The sequence below is a fragment of the Trichosurus vulpecula genome, chromosome 1, assembly GCF_011100635.1.
Source record: "Trichosurus vulpecula isolate mTriVul1 chromosome 1, mTriVul1.pri, whole genome shotgun sequence".
NCBI lineage: Eukaryota > Metazoa > Chordata > Mammalia > Diprotodontia > Phalangeridae > Trichosurus > Trichosurus vulpecula.
In genome coordinates, this window is record NC_050573.1 from 267,716,129 (window position 1) to 267,731,828 (window position 15,700).

Sequence of the window (15,700 nt, forward strand, 5' to 3'; positions counted from 1 at the left end):
AACAAGAATAATAGCTAATATTTACATAACACCTACTGTGTGTCACGCACTCTGATAAATACTTGACAAATATCTCTTGATCCTTACAAGAACACTGGGAGATAGGTGCTATTATCATCCACATTTTACAGATGAGGAAACAGGTAACTATCTGGCTCAGGATCACATTGTTTGTAAATAACTGAAGCCAAATTTGAATTCAGGCCTTCCTGATTCCAAGTCTCCTGCTCTATCCACAACACCAACTAGAACAAACTAGACTAAATGGCCTCTGAGCTTTTGCTTAAAGATCTCCCAGGACAGCCTTTCTGGCTCTGGGATAGCTCTAATTTTTAAGAGACTTTTTTCTTTACGTCAAACAAATCTGCCCCTCTGCTCCTAGTTCTACCCTCTGGTATAAGCAAAACAAACTTAATCCCTCTTCCACTCATAGCCTCTCAAATACTTAAATACAGCTATCATGTCCCTTCTCATTCTTCTTTCCTCCAGACTAAAGAGTCCAGTACCGGTTCCTTTACCAATTCACATAGAGCGTATTCTCCATTTCTCTCACTACCCTATTTATTTAGCTTTTTAAGGATATGTTCCATCTTGTCTACATCTTACCTAAAATGAAGTTAACCAGGACTAACCACAATACTCAAGCTATGGGTCAAACCCGAGCAGATTATATGGAAAACACAAACTTTTTTCTGTCAAAACATTATGCTTGTCCCAAAGCAATAGAGGACAGTATTAACTTTTTGGCTAGTATGTCACAATGTTGACTCATAATGAACTAGCAGTCCACAAAACCCCCAAATCTTTTTTAGAATAACTGCTATCTACCCAAACCTTCCCACATTCTACTTGTCAAGTTTAATTTTTAATCCAAGTGTAGGCCTCTATACTTATTCCCACCAAATTTCATCTTACTCAATTTGGTCCTGATTCTAATTGCTGATGAAGAAACGGATGAACAGTACCCTTACTTCAACCCAAATTATGGTAATGTGCATGGAACTGGGCCTATTACTCACAATAAGAAATGGCAAATGAGAACTTCAGAGAAAAATGGGAAAACTTTTATGTACTGTGATAAAGAGGAAAAAAGAGAACAATTTCCAAAGCTACAATAACATAAATGAGAACACTATCAGAAAAAAGCAGTTAGGACTCAGATTAAATGATCAATCTTGATGCCAGGAAACTGATCATAAGAATTTACCACCAGATACAGAACGATATAGTTACTTGCTGAATACAAATACTATCAGCTGACTTTGCTTAACTGCTTTTCTTGGCTATAAGAGAGGTCTACGGGGGTAGAAGAGTAGGAAAGTGATTGGTGGGAAGTGACTATGGTTAAAAAAAAAAAAACAAAAGCCACAAACATCATCTATAATACTTTAAAAAAATAAAGTGATAGATTCTGTTCTAATATCCTTTCCAAGGAGAGGAAGAAAACAAGGAACCAAACAGGAAACAACTGTAAAGCTGACTTACTTCAGGATAGGAAATGAGCTATAGTATAATTCCTTTATGTCTATCTCCTGAACTTTAAAGTTTTAAATATTTTGAGAACATAGAGGAAAACACAAAAGATAATAACAGTATATATGAGCAGGTACATATCCAAATCCAGAAGTGGATGAGTCAGAGGTGACCATGGGATCTCTTTCTGCTTGATTATTACACTGTCATAAATGCCTACACCAGATCATCTATTCAAGTAAACACGAGTTTTGGGATAGGCAATAATACTCCAGGTCCACAAGAGACTCAGTAGAAAAGAATGGTATGGCTTTAAAAGTGAAGCCATATCAGTACACACCAAATTAAAGCATTGATAGTCCAGTAAAACTATTCATAGGCAATATTATTTCCACACAATCACGTAAGCACATTTAAAATACCTCTCTTCTTTTGCTTCAGGGCTGTTTTGGGAGGAGATAGCAGGTTCTTTTTTCTTTTCATCAGAGTCTTTATCAGTAGAGGGTCCATCTAAAAAATGCACAAAATCAATGACTTTTAGTCACTTATTTTAAAGACTGAAATATAATCTTGCATTAGTGTTATTTGCTGAAGAAGGAAAGTTTAAATCTCAAGCATTAAAGCATAACTCCATAAACAGATGAGGTTTATCGCATCTTTGTTCAGATCAAGTCATTCGATTAGCATAACACTAAGAACTGTCTGTCATTTCTCCACTGGCCAAAAATTTTTTTTACTTGGTTGTCTCTTACTAAAAAATGCTACCCTGAATTAGAATGATTATTTGTATGTCTTTTGCATAAAATAAGACTGTGGTTGTAGAATACGACAATTGAAGATAAATTTAAATAAAATGCAGCAGTGGTCTTGAAATAAATGTATCTACTCTACAAGTATTTATTAGGTACCTACTATGTGCTAGGCACTGCAATAGAAAATTAATCCCTTCCTACACTCAAGGATCCTAAATTCTACTAGAGAACATAACCTACACAGATAAGAGTAAGATCATTTGAGGAAAAGTATTAATGACTAAGGGAATCAGAAAAGTCTTTTTGTAGGAGATGGCACCTGAGTTGAGCCTTGAATAAAAAATTCTTTAAAGATTTTAAAAAACAAAGGTGATGAGTGTGAAAAGCAAGAGAATATTAAGTTCAAGAAACCACAAGCTATCTGTATTCTTTTGGGATAGATTGGCTAGAATATAATATGTGAAAAGGAATGATAAGTATGGAAAGATAAGCTATGCTTTTTATTTTATCTCATAAACAAAAGAGAGCCATGAAAGAATCTTGGGTAGAGGATGGGTTGGAAAGCAGAAAGAGCAAATGCTTTTCTCCAAAGAAGCCTTGAAACAGGAGTCCATTTTAATAGTTTGGGTGAAAGATGAGGCCTTACTAGAGAGGCACCTATGGTGGAAAAGACAATACAGAGGTAGTTCTGATACGACAAACTGAATAATCACCAACATAATAACTAACATTTACAATGCACTTTATCATTTGCAAAGTATTTTACACATACTATTTTCAGTGAGCTTCACAACAATCCTAAGGTAGGTACCACAGATATTATATCCATTTTATAGAAGAGGAAATTGGGGGTTAGAAATTCTAAATCCAGGTATTCCTGACTCCAAGGCTAGCACTCTACACTCTACAAAGGGGAGGAAGGGAGAATGAAGAGCCAAAGATGACTCTGAGGTTGTAAACCTGGGTAACTAGAATAACTATGGTGTACTTAAAAACTCAGGTAAGTCTAGAAGAGGGGTAGATTTACAAGGAAAGATAGTGAGTTTTGCTTTGGACAAAGTGACTTTGAGGTCTCCAACAGACAACTGGTAATGTGGGAATGGAAACTCAGGATAGAATGAGGGGTGGAGGAATAATTCAAATTTTGGAACTGAGTTTAAAGGCAAATAGGTTTTAAATCCATCAAGGACTTGCTACTTTATAGTCACATTTAAAAAAGAAAAAAAGACCTTACTCAAATAATCTGGTAGTACCACTAACTTGAGAAACTTAAGTGTTATGGCATATGTTTACATTAATTTTTCCTCCTTCTGAATGGCAGATGTATGAAGAATCATAATCAAAAGATTATTACAGTAAAACTCAGCAGCAAAGCACACACAAAAAAAATCTGTTATATCCTCCATGTTGCTTTCCAGGGGATATAAACTTGGTCTTTTAGATATGCAGATACACTACAGTATGTATCAAAACTTCAACTAATTTTCACTTACAATTGTGAAATGAATAAATTCAAGTCTTTATATAGAAAGATTAACACAATTTTTAAATTACTTATTAAGGTCATCTTAAGAATTTCTTTTAAAATAATTTTATTTTTTCCAATTACATGAGTTCCAAGTTTTCTCGCTTCCTTTCTCCCTCACTACAACAGTAGGCAATTTGATGTATGTGCAATCATGTAAAACATATTTCTATATTAGTCTAACACGCAATTTCAAACTTGTTTTAAGAATACCACTAAAGTTAGCTTATATTTTTACTCTTCCAACAGCTTAGAATAAGTGATATTTTTAAAAACTAACTTTCTTCTGACCAAGGGCTTTTCTGGCTATATACACAGGAAAAACCAAAAATGAAGTGTTATTTAATTTTTAACTTACAAATTTAGGAATCCAAGACTACCATTATTATAGATGTAAAACAACAGTATTCTCTAAGTTTAGAGGAAGAAAAAAATTGCCATCCAAAAAGAGGAAAAGGACATAATTAACATTGACAAAAGAGAGGAATACAGATTATTATAATACCTAGCAACTTCTTCCAGGATTTGATGAGAGACTTCGCTAAAGACGTAACTTCTTCATCTGTGCTCTGCTTGCGTATGGCATTTACTGACATTCCAATTCTTGTGGACTGCAAGGTAACCACAAAAGTAAACCTATTTGTGCAAACTATTGCTTATTACAAATAAAGTTTCAAATTTCACTCAAAAATAATTCCTTGCTGTGCATCCAATTTTCAATTTCATCCTGTAAAATGTTATTTTAAGAGATTCTATTGACCAATTCAAGTTCTTCAGAGGAAACTTTACATACCCACAGACACACACACACGCAATTTAATTACAAGTCTAATATTTTATTATATCAAATGTTGGTTACTAAGTACATCATTATATATACAGATTGTGTATTTTTAACTGTAAAGCTCCCTTGAAAACAAGCATAGGCAAACTCAATAACCGAGTATTGATGAACCTAAGTTATTTGAGAGAGAACTCTGTATTTGACAAGAATTGCTGGAAAAACTGGAAATCAAGTTTCGCAGGAATTATATTTAGATCAATATTCTATACCACATGCCATAATAAGCTTAAAATGGATATACAAATTGAAATTAAAAAGTTATGCCATAAAAAAAGAGAACCAAATTTTCATAGATATGACTAAGGGTAGAGATCTTTAAAAAAAGGAACAGAAGCTATCAAAATGATTGAGAATATTTTGCTTTAAAGACTACTGAAAAGCTTTTGAACTAACAAAATCAACGTCGCTAGCATAGGGGAGAAAGCAGGAGATTCAGGAAAAAATCTTTGCATCAAGTATCTTTGATACAAGTCAAATAGCCAAGATTTATAGGGATCACTATATGTATTATAGTATATGGTTAATTATAGCAGCATTTATATAGCACTTTAAGGTCTGTAAAGTGCTTTACATGTTAATTCACTGAACCTCAAAACAATCTGGTAATCTCCATCTTACAGATGATGAAACTGAGGCAGAGAGAAGTTAAGTGACTTGCCCAGGATCACACAGCTAGTTAAGTGTCTGAGGCTGTATAGGAACTCCGATTTTCCTGACTCCAGGTCCAGCATTCTATTTATTGTACTACCTTGCTGCCTTTATATGAAAATAAACAGGATCAAGAGCCATTCCCCAATGGTTAGTCAAAGGACATGAACAAAGTACTCAAAAATTACATGAATTATTAACAAGCGTATCAAATAAATTAGCAAGCACTTATTAAGCATCGTGTTAGGCACTAGGAACACAAATAAATGAATAAATGAATGAAAGTCCCTGACTTTGAAGAATTCCTACCAGGGGAAGATGGTGGTCAAGGTAGCAATGGGTAGCATTGTTTTGACTTGCCTAGCACATGCTGCCACCTGTGTCTCCCTCAGGGTGCCTTGCTGATTCAGCCAGGCTAGTTTGCCTGTCCTAAGGTATAACTACAATAATGTAAATTTGGTTTTGTTGTTTTTAAACTGCATGCTGTATAATTATAATGATAAGCCTGGCTCCACAAAAGAGTTGAATAAATGACCCTCACTTCCACAAAGAAAGGAGGGATATGCTTTGGGTGTAGATAGTAGAACTATTGTCAGACTCAGATGATGTGGTTGTTGATTTAACTAAACGGTCTTATAAAAAAAGTAATGGATGGCAAAGAAATATATCTAATCATTCACAATGCTCATCAGTTTTGTCTTTTCCTAATTACTTATTGTATAATTATGGCATCATATTTCTGTAAAGTTACTTGAATCTCAAATTTAATGGCAAAACCTAAAGGTGCTTTGAAGAATCAAGTTTTATAATTAACCTATCAGAGTCTTAATGGTCAATCAATACAAGCAAGAGATTTCAATTTCTGTACTTAAAAGTAAAATATTAAGATGCTTCCATCTGCCATTTTTTCAAACCTGAAAAAAGTTCAGATTGTTTTGTTCTCTTTCTGTAACTTCTAGTCTCCCAAGTATAATATATATATACCTATATGTACTAACCCAGATAACTATAGAAGATGGAGATGATAGAAAGATAAAAACTGTATAGGAATTCAAAATTGAAGAGATTGGCTCCTAAAGAACTTCACAGGCCCCAACAAATTGTTCATACTTGATTATACAAATGGAAAGTAGCATGGTTAAACCCCAAAACTTTTACATTTGGACATGCAGTAATGCTTTTATTATTCAGGAATATATCAGTTCCTAAAACACAGAAGACATTTAATAAACGCTTGTTGATTTGACTCCTTGACTCCTCACTTTCACTTACTTCACATACCTAATCAATTGCCAAATCTTACTGTTTCTAACTTTACATTTCTCACATTTGACCCCTTCTCTCTATTCAGACAAACATTAACCTAAGTTCAGGGCCTCATCACCTCATGTACAGACACTGGGATGGATTCCTATCTAATTTCCCTTCCTCAAGTTGCTCTCTGTTCTGATCCATCCTCCATATAGTTTCCAAAGTGATTCTTCTGTAAGCAAGATCTGATCACATTATGCCCCTACTCAAGCTAATGACTCCCTAGTACTTCTAGGATCCTGTTTTTGCTTTTAAAAGCTTTTTATAGTTTTCTTAGCCCCACTGTATATCTCCACTTCCTTCATTCTTTGATATGATCAAACTTGTTTTCTGGTCCTCACACATAGCACTTCACCTCTCATCTCCATGCATTTCTATTTGCTGTTCTTCAGGGAAATCACACCTTCCCGACATCCACAGGATCCCTTTCTACCTTCAAGACAAAGCTCAAGCACCACCTTCTATATGAAGCCCTTCTTAATTCTCTCTCAACTGCTTGTCCTCTCTCCCAATCTTTATTTATTTTGCATATACTTTCATATGTACTTGCTGCCTCTGTTAGAATATAAACTCTTTCAGTAGAGATTGTTTCACTCTTTGCATTTGTATACGCAATAATGTAGGGCAGCTAAGTAAGTGGTTCAGTGGATAGAATAATGGGCTTGGAGTCAGGAAAACTCACCTTCCCAAGTTCACACCTAGCCTCGGACATTTACGTGACCCAGAGCAAGTCACTTACCCTGTTTGCCTCAATTTCCTCATGTACAAAATGAATCAGAGAAGGAAATGGCAAGCCACTCCAGTATTTTTGCTGGGGAAACCCCAAATGGGGTCACAAAAAGTCAGACACAAGTGAAATACTACTGAACAACAACAATAACAAAACTCAACACTGAAATACAACATCCAAGGTGTCAAAAAATGTGCTAGCCACAGGTGTCCACAATATTTTGAGTGCCAACCAAACCCGATTAAAATATAACTGCAAAATATTCAACAAAATAAAAACACAATAAAATACAGATAATGTTACTGTTTAGTTTTCTGAGTCAATATGCAGCCTACAGGGTTCAGTGGCTCCACTTCTGTTTGAGTCTACCACCACTGATATACACAATACACACACGGACAAGGCATTGTGCCAAGTGTTATAGAGGATATAAAAGTTACTAAGATATGATCACTGCCTTCAAGGAGAAGCCAGCCTAATTGGGGAGATAAGACATGAATTTAGACAACTGAGGCCCAGAGAGTTAACACAGGGTATAAGTAACAGCAACCTGAGACTTCAAACCCAACATTCTTTCAACCACCTGAAACTGCCTTTTAGTCACTAACCTTCATCTAACCACGACTTAAGTTAGGAAGAGGATGATTAAGAGGGACTCCTGGCTAAGAAATACGTCCCAGAAAAAACCTCACTATATGTGTTCAACTCCCTCTTTGAATACTTTCAAGAGAATCCACCAAAATCCCTCCCATAACCCCCAAATGATGTGTCTGAACATAAAGTTAGCAATCAAGGCCAATAACATGCTATCTTATTCTCCTCCCATCCCCTTATGATTTTAATTTCTTGAAAATGAACAACTTGATGCAAAAAATTTCAAAACTAGTTCTTAGATCCAGAGCAAATTTATGACTATTTTAGGTTATCTTAAATTTTAAAAAGTCACTAAATAGCAAATTGTACTACTATATAACATGGGGAAAAAAACCAAAACTTCAACCAGTGGTAAGCATTTATAGTACTATGGTTCATTTGCTTAAGCATTATAATATGCTTTAATATTTTATGAAAGTTCCCTATTCTCACTAATAAGAACGTACCTGTAATAATTCCAGAGTCATGGGAATATTTTTAAGTTCCTTTAGTAAATCCAGTGCCCCAGCCTATAAAACAAAATTAATCAAAATATTTAATTTAGTCACATTTTAATATCGTAAAGAAAGTAAAAATGAACTTTTTAGCATGTTTTCCTAACCATGACCCCTTTACTCCATTTACCCATCCAAAGGTCAAAAAAGATAGTCCTATGCACTGCTTATGATTTCACAGGTGGGGAGAGACAGGGAGGTTGGGGGAACTAAGTAGGGGGAGGGAGGCAGGGTGAACCAAGAAAAGAAGTTGAGGTAGAGGACCCAATGAGGAGACAGTATGGATGAGATAAGGAATAAGGCTTGTAAAAAGCCAAACCACCACAAAGGAAAAGGAGAATAAAAGAAGCATTTATATATGTGTCAGGAACTATGCTAAGCACTTCACAAATATTATCTCATTTGATCCTCACAACAACCCTAGAGTGAGGGTGTTATCATCATCCCCATTTTTCAGCTGAGCAAACTGAAGCAGAAGTTAAGTAACTTGTCACATAGCTAGTGTCTAAGGTCATCCTGACTCCAAGCCTGGCATTCTATCCACTGTCCCACCTAGCTGCCTCTAATTACATACAACAGTATACAATATGAGCCCAAATCCTAACTGGCTACCATATACACCAAGAACACAAAGAAATACCAGGCAGTTCTTTTCACACTAGGTAGTCTATACACCAAGTTTCTTCTAAGGAATAGTCTAATGCTTAAAGACAATCCAATATGTATGTATATTATCAATTACTATCTCCTCACCTCCCCCAAAATTTATTTTAATGGAAGAGCCTTAGTCCTGGCCCATTTTATAAAGCATAGGATTTTATTGTACAAAAAGTTAAATATGTATTTTTCCCCTCTTCAGAAGAATTACTGCATTAAGAAATAGTTTTATCAATCTCTGATTCTTTTATATGTAATTTTATGATATATTTTTATTATTCCTATATATGATTTTATGATATCGGATTATATATTATTCTTATATATGTATATATGAGAAATTCTTTCATAAGATCTATAACTTAAAACTCACACTAAACATATCATAAACATTCTCATCACTGTGGCTACTTCCTCAACCAGTACTCATCCATACATTTTCAGAGGGTGTGACTTTTTTGGCTATATTATTTCCATGGATTCACTAAACAAAATAGCCACATATGATCTACAACTAAAAACTTAAGCTATGTGCTTTACCAGGAATATTGAGGTCAAAGAAAAAAAGAAAAAAAAAAAACCTTGTACCTCCTAAAATTTCAGGAGAGACTAATAAAGCACCCCTCCCCATTTTTGGCAGTTATCAAAGATAAAAAAAGAATTTAAAATACCATAATTTGCATATATTCCTGAATTAGCTGGAAAAGTTAGTGTCTTAATCGCTTCAATATTTAATCTTTTCATCTTTTTGAATTGAGACTAAAAAGGAAACCCCTCAAAATACATGCCTATTTGTCATGTTTATCTGGATTCAAACCATATTCTGCATGTAGCTTGCAATGAAAAGCTAAAATCAAACAAGCCAGATTTAACATCAACTCTTAATATTACAGCACCTACTACTGATAATGATGCAAGAGGAAGAAAGAATCAGTTTAATTTCAAAGCTAAAATTTGTTCACAATACTAACTGAAAGCTGGATATATGGGGTATAGTAGAGATTCATTAATACTTTAATATGGAACATTAACACTTTATTAGGGAACAAGATAATTTCTTACATTACTTAGTTCAAATGAATAATGCAGAAACAGCTCAGTGCAGTATATCTATAATATAGCAATAAAGATTAACTCAATGCTAAGACAAAATGGTTAAGAGTCATAAAGAAATCACCAACTAAGATACAATAACCATATATTCTGGCTGCCCCATTCCCCAGTCATAAAAAGTTAAAAGAAAAAAAAAGATACAATAACCATCATTACAATTTTAATTGAAATAATTGTTAACAGGACTATTTTACCTATTAGAAAATTTACTTTGTAATAAAGCTAAAAAAAAATCAACTATTCTTAGAATAGATACTATGATTTGTAATTACTTTGCTTCACATAATCCAATTGCTTAAATTTTTATATAGGATGATTGTCCTAACTACAACTGGAAAGAGGAAGGGATGTCTTTTTTTTTACCCACTTTCACCAAAGGCTGAAAAACTTTCTTGATAAATACACTAGCTATAGTCTATGAATAGTCTATATTTAGAAAATCATCATAGTCTACTTTATAAGATATTTATGACTCAACCCAGGGAATTCTAACACCAAACCTCAATTACTCCTGATGCAATTCAATACCATTCAGCCTCAAGTCTCTCAAAAGAAAACCTAAGAAACCTGTTCATCATTACCCACATAGACTACCTTCAAAACTATAATTAAATTCTCTTTACTCATCCTTTCCATCTTTCTATAGTCAGTCAAAACACATTTCCTCCAAATAAAACTTAATATAAACCTTCTTCAGGGTCTCCAAAATTAAGAGATTCCATTTACTGGCAAAATAAAACCATCATCAAATGATATGGAATCAGCTCCTGAATTATTAAGATGACTAATGACTTTTTGTCACTAGTACCTACAAGCACTCAAAAAGAACCATTAATATAAGGGAGCAAGCTGGCTAAGAGTTGTGGGTGTCTTAAGCTTTTTTTAACCTGGTCAAGGAAAGTCTACCTACCTTAAAACTTAATAAATACAATTAGCAGAACAGCAAATATTCCACCTGTTTTTCCTATTACTTTAATAAATGCTGAAATCAACATAAGGATAGGAACTGAACCTGTGATTTCATTTGTATGAGAAACTCCTGGATGAGAAAAACAGCTGTAATTCATAATTTTAGAGATGCCTAAAGTAGAGGTGTCCTGAGTGTAGGCAGAACTAGATTAAAATGCAATTAGGAAATATTTAAACAAAATTAAAATATGTAGAACATAGTGTTAATGTGTGGTTTTCTACGTCAATAAACAGCCTACAAAGTACTGTTCAGTGGTCCTGTTTGAGTGTGATACCACTGGCCTAGAGTACTGAGATGCTATATGATTTACCTCAAAGTCACACAGTCAATGTGTGTCAAGAGGTGAAATTCAGATCTTCCTAGTTCTTTAGCCACTACGGTGCTTCTCTTCTACATGCTTATTAAAATACTTTTTGGTCTGGTCCTATGATTTCATCTGTCTAGGGAACTTGCCCATTATTAGTTTTAGATAGTTGCCTGTGGCCCTGGGTAATTTACCCAGGATTACATAGCTAGCATAAATTAGAAGCCACACTTGAATTGAACCACACATGGTTCAAAGCAGAGGTAAGAGTCTTTACTTCAATGTGAAATTTAAGGACTTTTTAAAATACAAAAGTGTCCAGTTACAGTTCTTAGAACATTGATTCACAAATTTTTTCTACCTCAATCATATATGCAAGTGTTCAAGAGACTTTTATTCAAAGGCGGTTAATCCACTTTTATTATCAGCCAGACCATTTACTTTTTCTTCATTGCAGTTGTTGACTGTAGCACTTATAGAGGATACAAAGGAGAAGATGATGAAGCCAAATCAATCCATTTTATTCCAATCGTTCTCAATGGCTTGATGTGGGCAAAGACTGAAATTACTGCATAAAAAGAGATAGCAGGATCATTAAGGATTTTTATCTGAACTATCCCAGCATCCAATGGATAAATAAAAATTGGTTATACTATTTCTCACTTCAGACAACTGGCAAACAGGGCTTCCCTACACTTAGTCATTTAAATATCACTCATTTTAAGAAATAACTAATTAAATGTGACAACATATTAGACACAGTAAATTTTTAAAAAAAAGTTTGGGGAGCTCATTCTGTAAGGTCCAGGAAATAATCAGCAGAAGTTAAAAAACAGGAAAATGTAAGCATTATTTAAGGAAAAACTTTCCCCAAATTAGAGCTATCCAAAAATGGAAAGGACTTCCTTGCAAGGATGTTGCTTACTAGAGGGTCATAAGATCATACATGGAGAACTGGAAAGTACCTTGGAGGTCAGAATTCAATCCCCTCATTTCAGAGTTGAGGAAACTGAGGAACATAGAGGTTAATAGTAATAGTCTTGGCAAGGATTTGAAACAAAGTTAAACTACCAGTTGTCTGTTGCTCTAAGAGAATTCTCATTAAGGAATGGGTTTAACTAGATGGCCTCTGAGGTCCCTCCTCAATTCTTTGATTACATGAAAATTTGTTATGGTCTAGAAAAAAGGACATCTTAGAATTAGGAAGGAGCCATAGTTAGAAAAGTGCCCCCAAAGCACTTTCACTAACATCACCCAATAAGCATTTCAGAGTTTTCTATTCGCTTTACTGGGAGAATTTTTTTCCACAGAAATACAGCTCCAATTTTATAATCAAAATCAAAGGCAAAATAAGATTCATTTCACAAACAACTTACCTATAACTTTCCTATTCTGAAAATTAGGGATTATCACAACTTATACCTCTAACTAAACATATTTAGAACATGCATAGCAAAGAGAGACATACGGTAAACTCTTTATTTTTGTATTTGTTTATTTTTGCAGGGGGGAAGGCAAGGCAATTGGGATAAAGTGACTTGTCCAAGGTCACACAGCTAGTAAATGTGTCAAGTGTCTGAGGCAGGATTTGAACTCAAGTACTTCTGACTCCAGGGCGCCACCTAGCTGCCCCAAACGCTTTATTTTTAAAAGTGAAAATTTTTCCTGGTGCAAACTTTCCAGAGCAGAATAACGTGTTTTGCAGACCCCAAAAGCACTATAAGGAATTTTAAGAGACCCTTTAGGTAGGATTTATGGTAAGACAGCATCAACATTAGCACAGGGGTATTGGATAGAGTACTATGATAAGATCTCAAATTCACTGAGGTATTAAAGAGGTCTTCATATTTTAAGGAGCACAAAAGACAAACTGCATAAGAGATAACCCTACACAAAAATAATTGAATTCTGCTATCAGATGAATGGATTCACAATATGTACTACCGTGACTGAGCAATCAAGCATCACAAGACCCACTTTAGAGAAAAAGAACAAAATAAATGCAAGCAACAGAAAGGCTTCATCCTAAGTCAAAAGAAAAATTGTGTACACGTTTAACAAAAATATGGAGATGAAATTTTAACTAATGTCACCCTTTTTTTAATTTAAGAACATTATACGTCAGTATTTAAGTTTATAATTCCCAATCCAATTTATTTCTAAAATATTTTCATTTCACAGAACCAAAGAACTTTAGTTTGGACTAGTCTCTCAGAAGTGCCTTCCTGCTTCATTCATTTCCTATTTGTGTGGTTTTTGACATTTGCCTATATAGTATGATTTTAAGGAGGAAAAAAGAGCAGAATTTTGTTGGCCATCAGTATATGTCTAGGTGTAAAGAATACAGCACTAAAACTTACAGGAAAATGAAAAACCACAAAGAAATATAAGACAGAAAGTGTTTATCTGAGGGAACTTTAAATTGCTTTGAGGAAAGTATTCACAAGAAAATAGTATCACAAATGTAAATAAACAGATAGAAACTTAATTATAGCTGCTAAGCAGTGTTAAATAATCAGAAAAAAAAAAGAAAAGAAAAAAGCACCCAGGGTCCTTTAAATGCCAGAGATTAGGGCAAAACAAAAGTGGACTTTTCTAAGTCAAATATATCATCAAATCCTTTAAATCTTAACATTTTCACCTTCGGCTCTTTTCATCAGAGAGACAGATGGAAAGAACCTCAGAAACAATCTAGTCTAGTCCACACTTGAATAAGAATCTACAACATATCTAACAAGTAGTCAAGCAGTATTACTTGGGAGTACAAGAAATGAGACTTGGAATCAGAAAGACCTTATTTCAAATCATGCCACAGTATGACCCTGGTCAAGTCAATGAACTCATCTGTAAATTAAGGTGGTTGGATTTGAGGGCCTCTATGTTCCTATAACCTAAAGTGCCCATTCCATTTTTAAAAAAACTAGTCTGAATAGCACTGTGTATTTCTCTCTTCCTCTTCTTCCTTCATTCTTGATTTGAAAAAAAAAAATCATCCCACTTAGAGACAATAACAATTAGAAGGAAAACTTAAAAGGGTAAACATGAACTTCATAGAAAGTGAATTAAGACAGGTAGTGTCAACTATGGAAAAGTTCCTGAAATTTCAAGCCAAAGAAAATGTAAAATACGGGCAAAAAAGAAAATAACTAGATCCCATTAGACTCCTTTCCTCACACATATGTGACATTTCAGTAACTACCACAGCAGTAATCCCAATGTTGATCTGGAAAGAAGAGATTATCACCCTCCAGATGTGGTCATTGAGATTAAGGGGAGGGGGGGAGGTTAGAGTATTAATTGTTAACATTTGGAAAATGTAGTTACCTAAGCTATTCGGCTCATCCTGAGCCCAAGAGAAGTCAGAAAGTTCACTACTGTTATCAATTATAACAATGGCATGGGGCAGCTACAGGCGCAGTGAGTAGAGCACCAGCCCTGGAATCAGGAGGACCTGAGTTCAAAATCGGCCTCAGACACCTGACACTCTAGCTGTGAGACCTTGGGCAAGTCACTTAACCCCAACTGCCTTCCCTCCCCCCCCCCAAAAAAGGCTTGCAGTTTATATAGCTTTCACCTAACATAATCTCTTTTGGGCAAGAGTCGATAAAATTATTTACCTCTGTATTATGAAAAAATGGATTTAGTCAGTAAATTTATCTATGAGATTGTAACTTGCCTTTATTTATAAAATCAATCAATAATCATTTATTAGGTGCCTACTTTGTTATCAGGCACTAGGCCTCTGAATACATGAACTACATCTTGTTTACGACGTTCCAGGTTATGCAGTTAGTAGGATCCACGAACTTTTTTTTTTTAAATACGACTATATTTCAATCTAAATGGCTTTCCCATGTACTTCAGAGGAAAATTATATTCTTTATACTGAAGTACTGTACTTGATATTGAAACATTATGCGAAAGGGCCACCCTCAAAAGAGAGGGAAAGATAGGGGGGAGGGGGGGAGAAAGAGAGGTGGGGGAGAGAGAAGGGGGAGGGGGAAGAGGGAGGGAGGGAGGGGGAGAGGGAGAGAGAGAAGGGGGAGGGGGGGTAAAGGGGGAGAAAGAAGGGGAAAAAAGAGGGGAGAAGAGGAGGAGGGGAGGAGAGGACAGAGAGAGACTGTGTGTGACGAGTCTCCAAACCTCACCGGGTTGTCGCCAGAGATCTGACCAGAAAAGCCCTTTTGGGTTCAAAGCCGGGCCGCCGGGAGACGCTGTCTCCGGA

General features: G+C 35.1%; 1 protein-coding gene across 1 annotated transcript in view; it reads right to left on the reverse strand.

Annotated features, from left to right (window-relative positions):
• TCEA1 (transcription elongation factor A1) overlaps positions 1-15,700 on the reverse strand; it is a 34,804-nt gene that overhangs the window by 18,185 nt on the left and 919 nt on the right. Inside the window, exons 2-4 of the mRNA XM_036736420.1 lie at positions 8,384-8,446; positions 4,256-4,361; positions 1,896-1,983 (exon numbers count right to left, since the gene is read on the reverse strand). Coding sequence (XP_036592315.1) covers positions 1,896-1,983; positions 4,256-4,361; positions 8,384-8,446 — 257 coding nt within the window. The remainder of the gene's footprint in view (positions 1-1,895; positions 1,984-4,255; positions 4,362-8,383; positions 8,447-15,700) is intronic.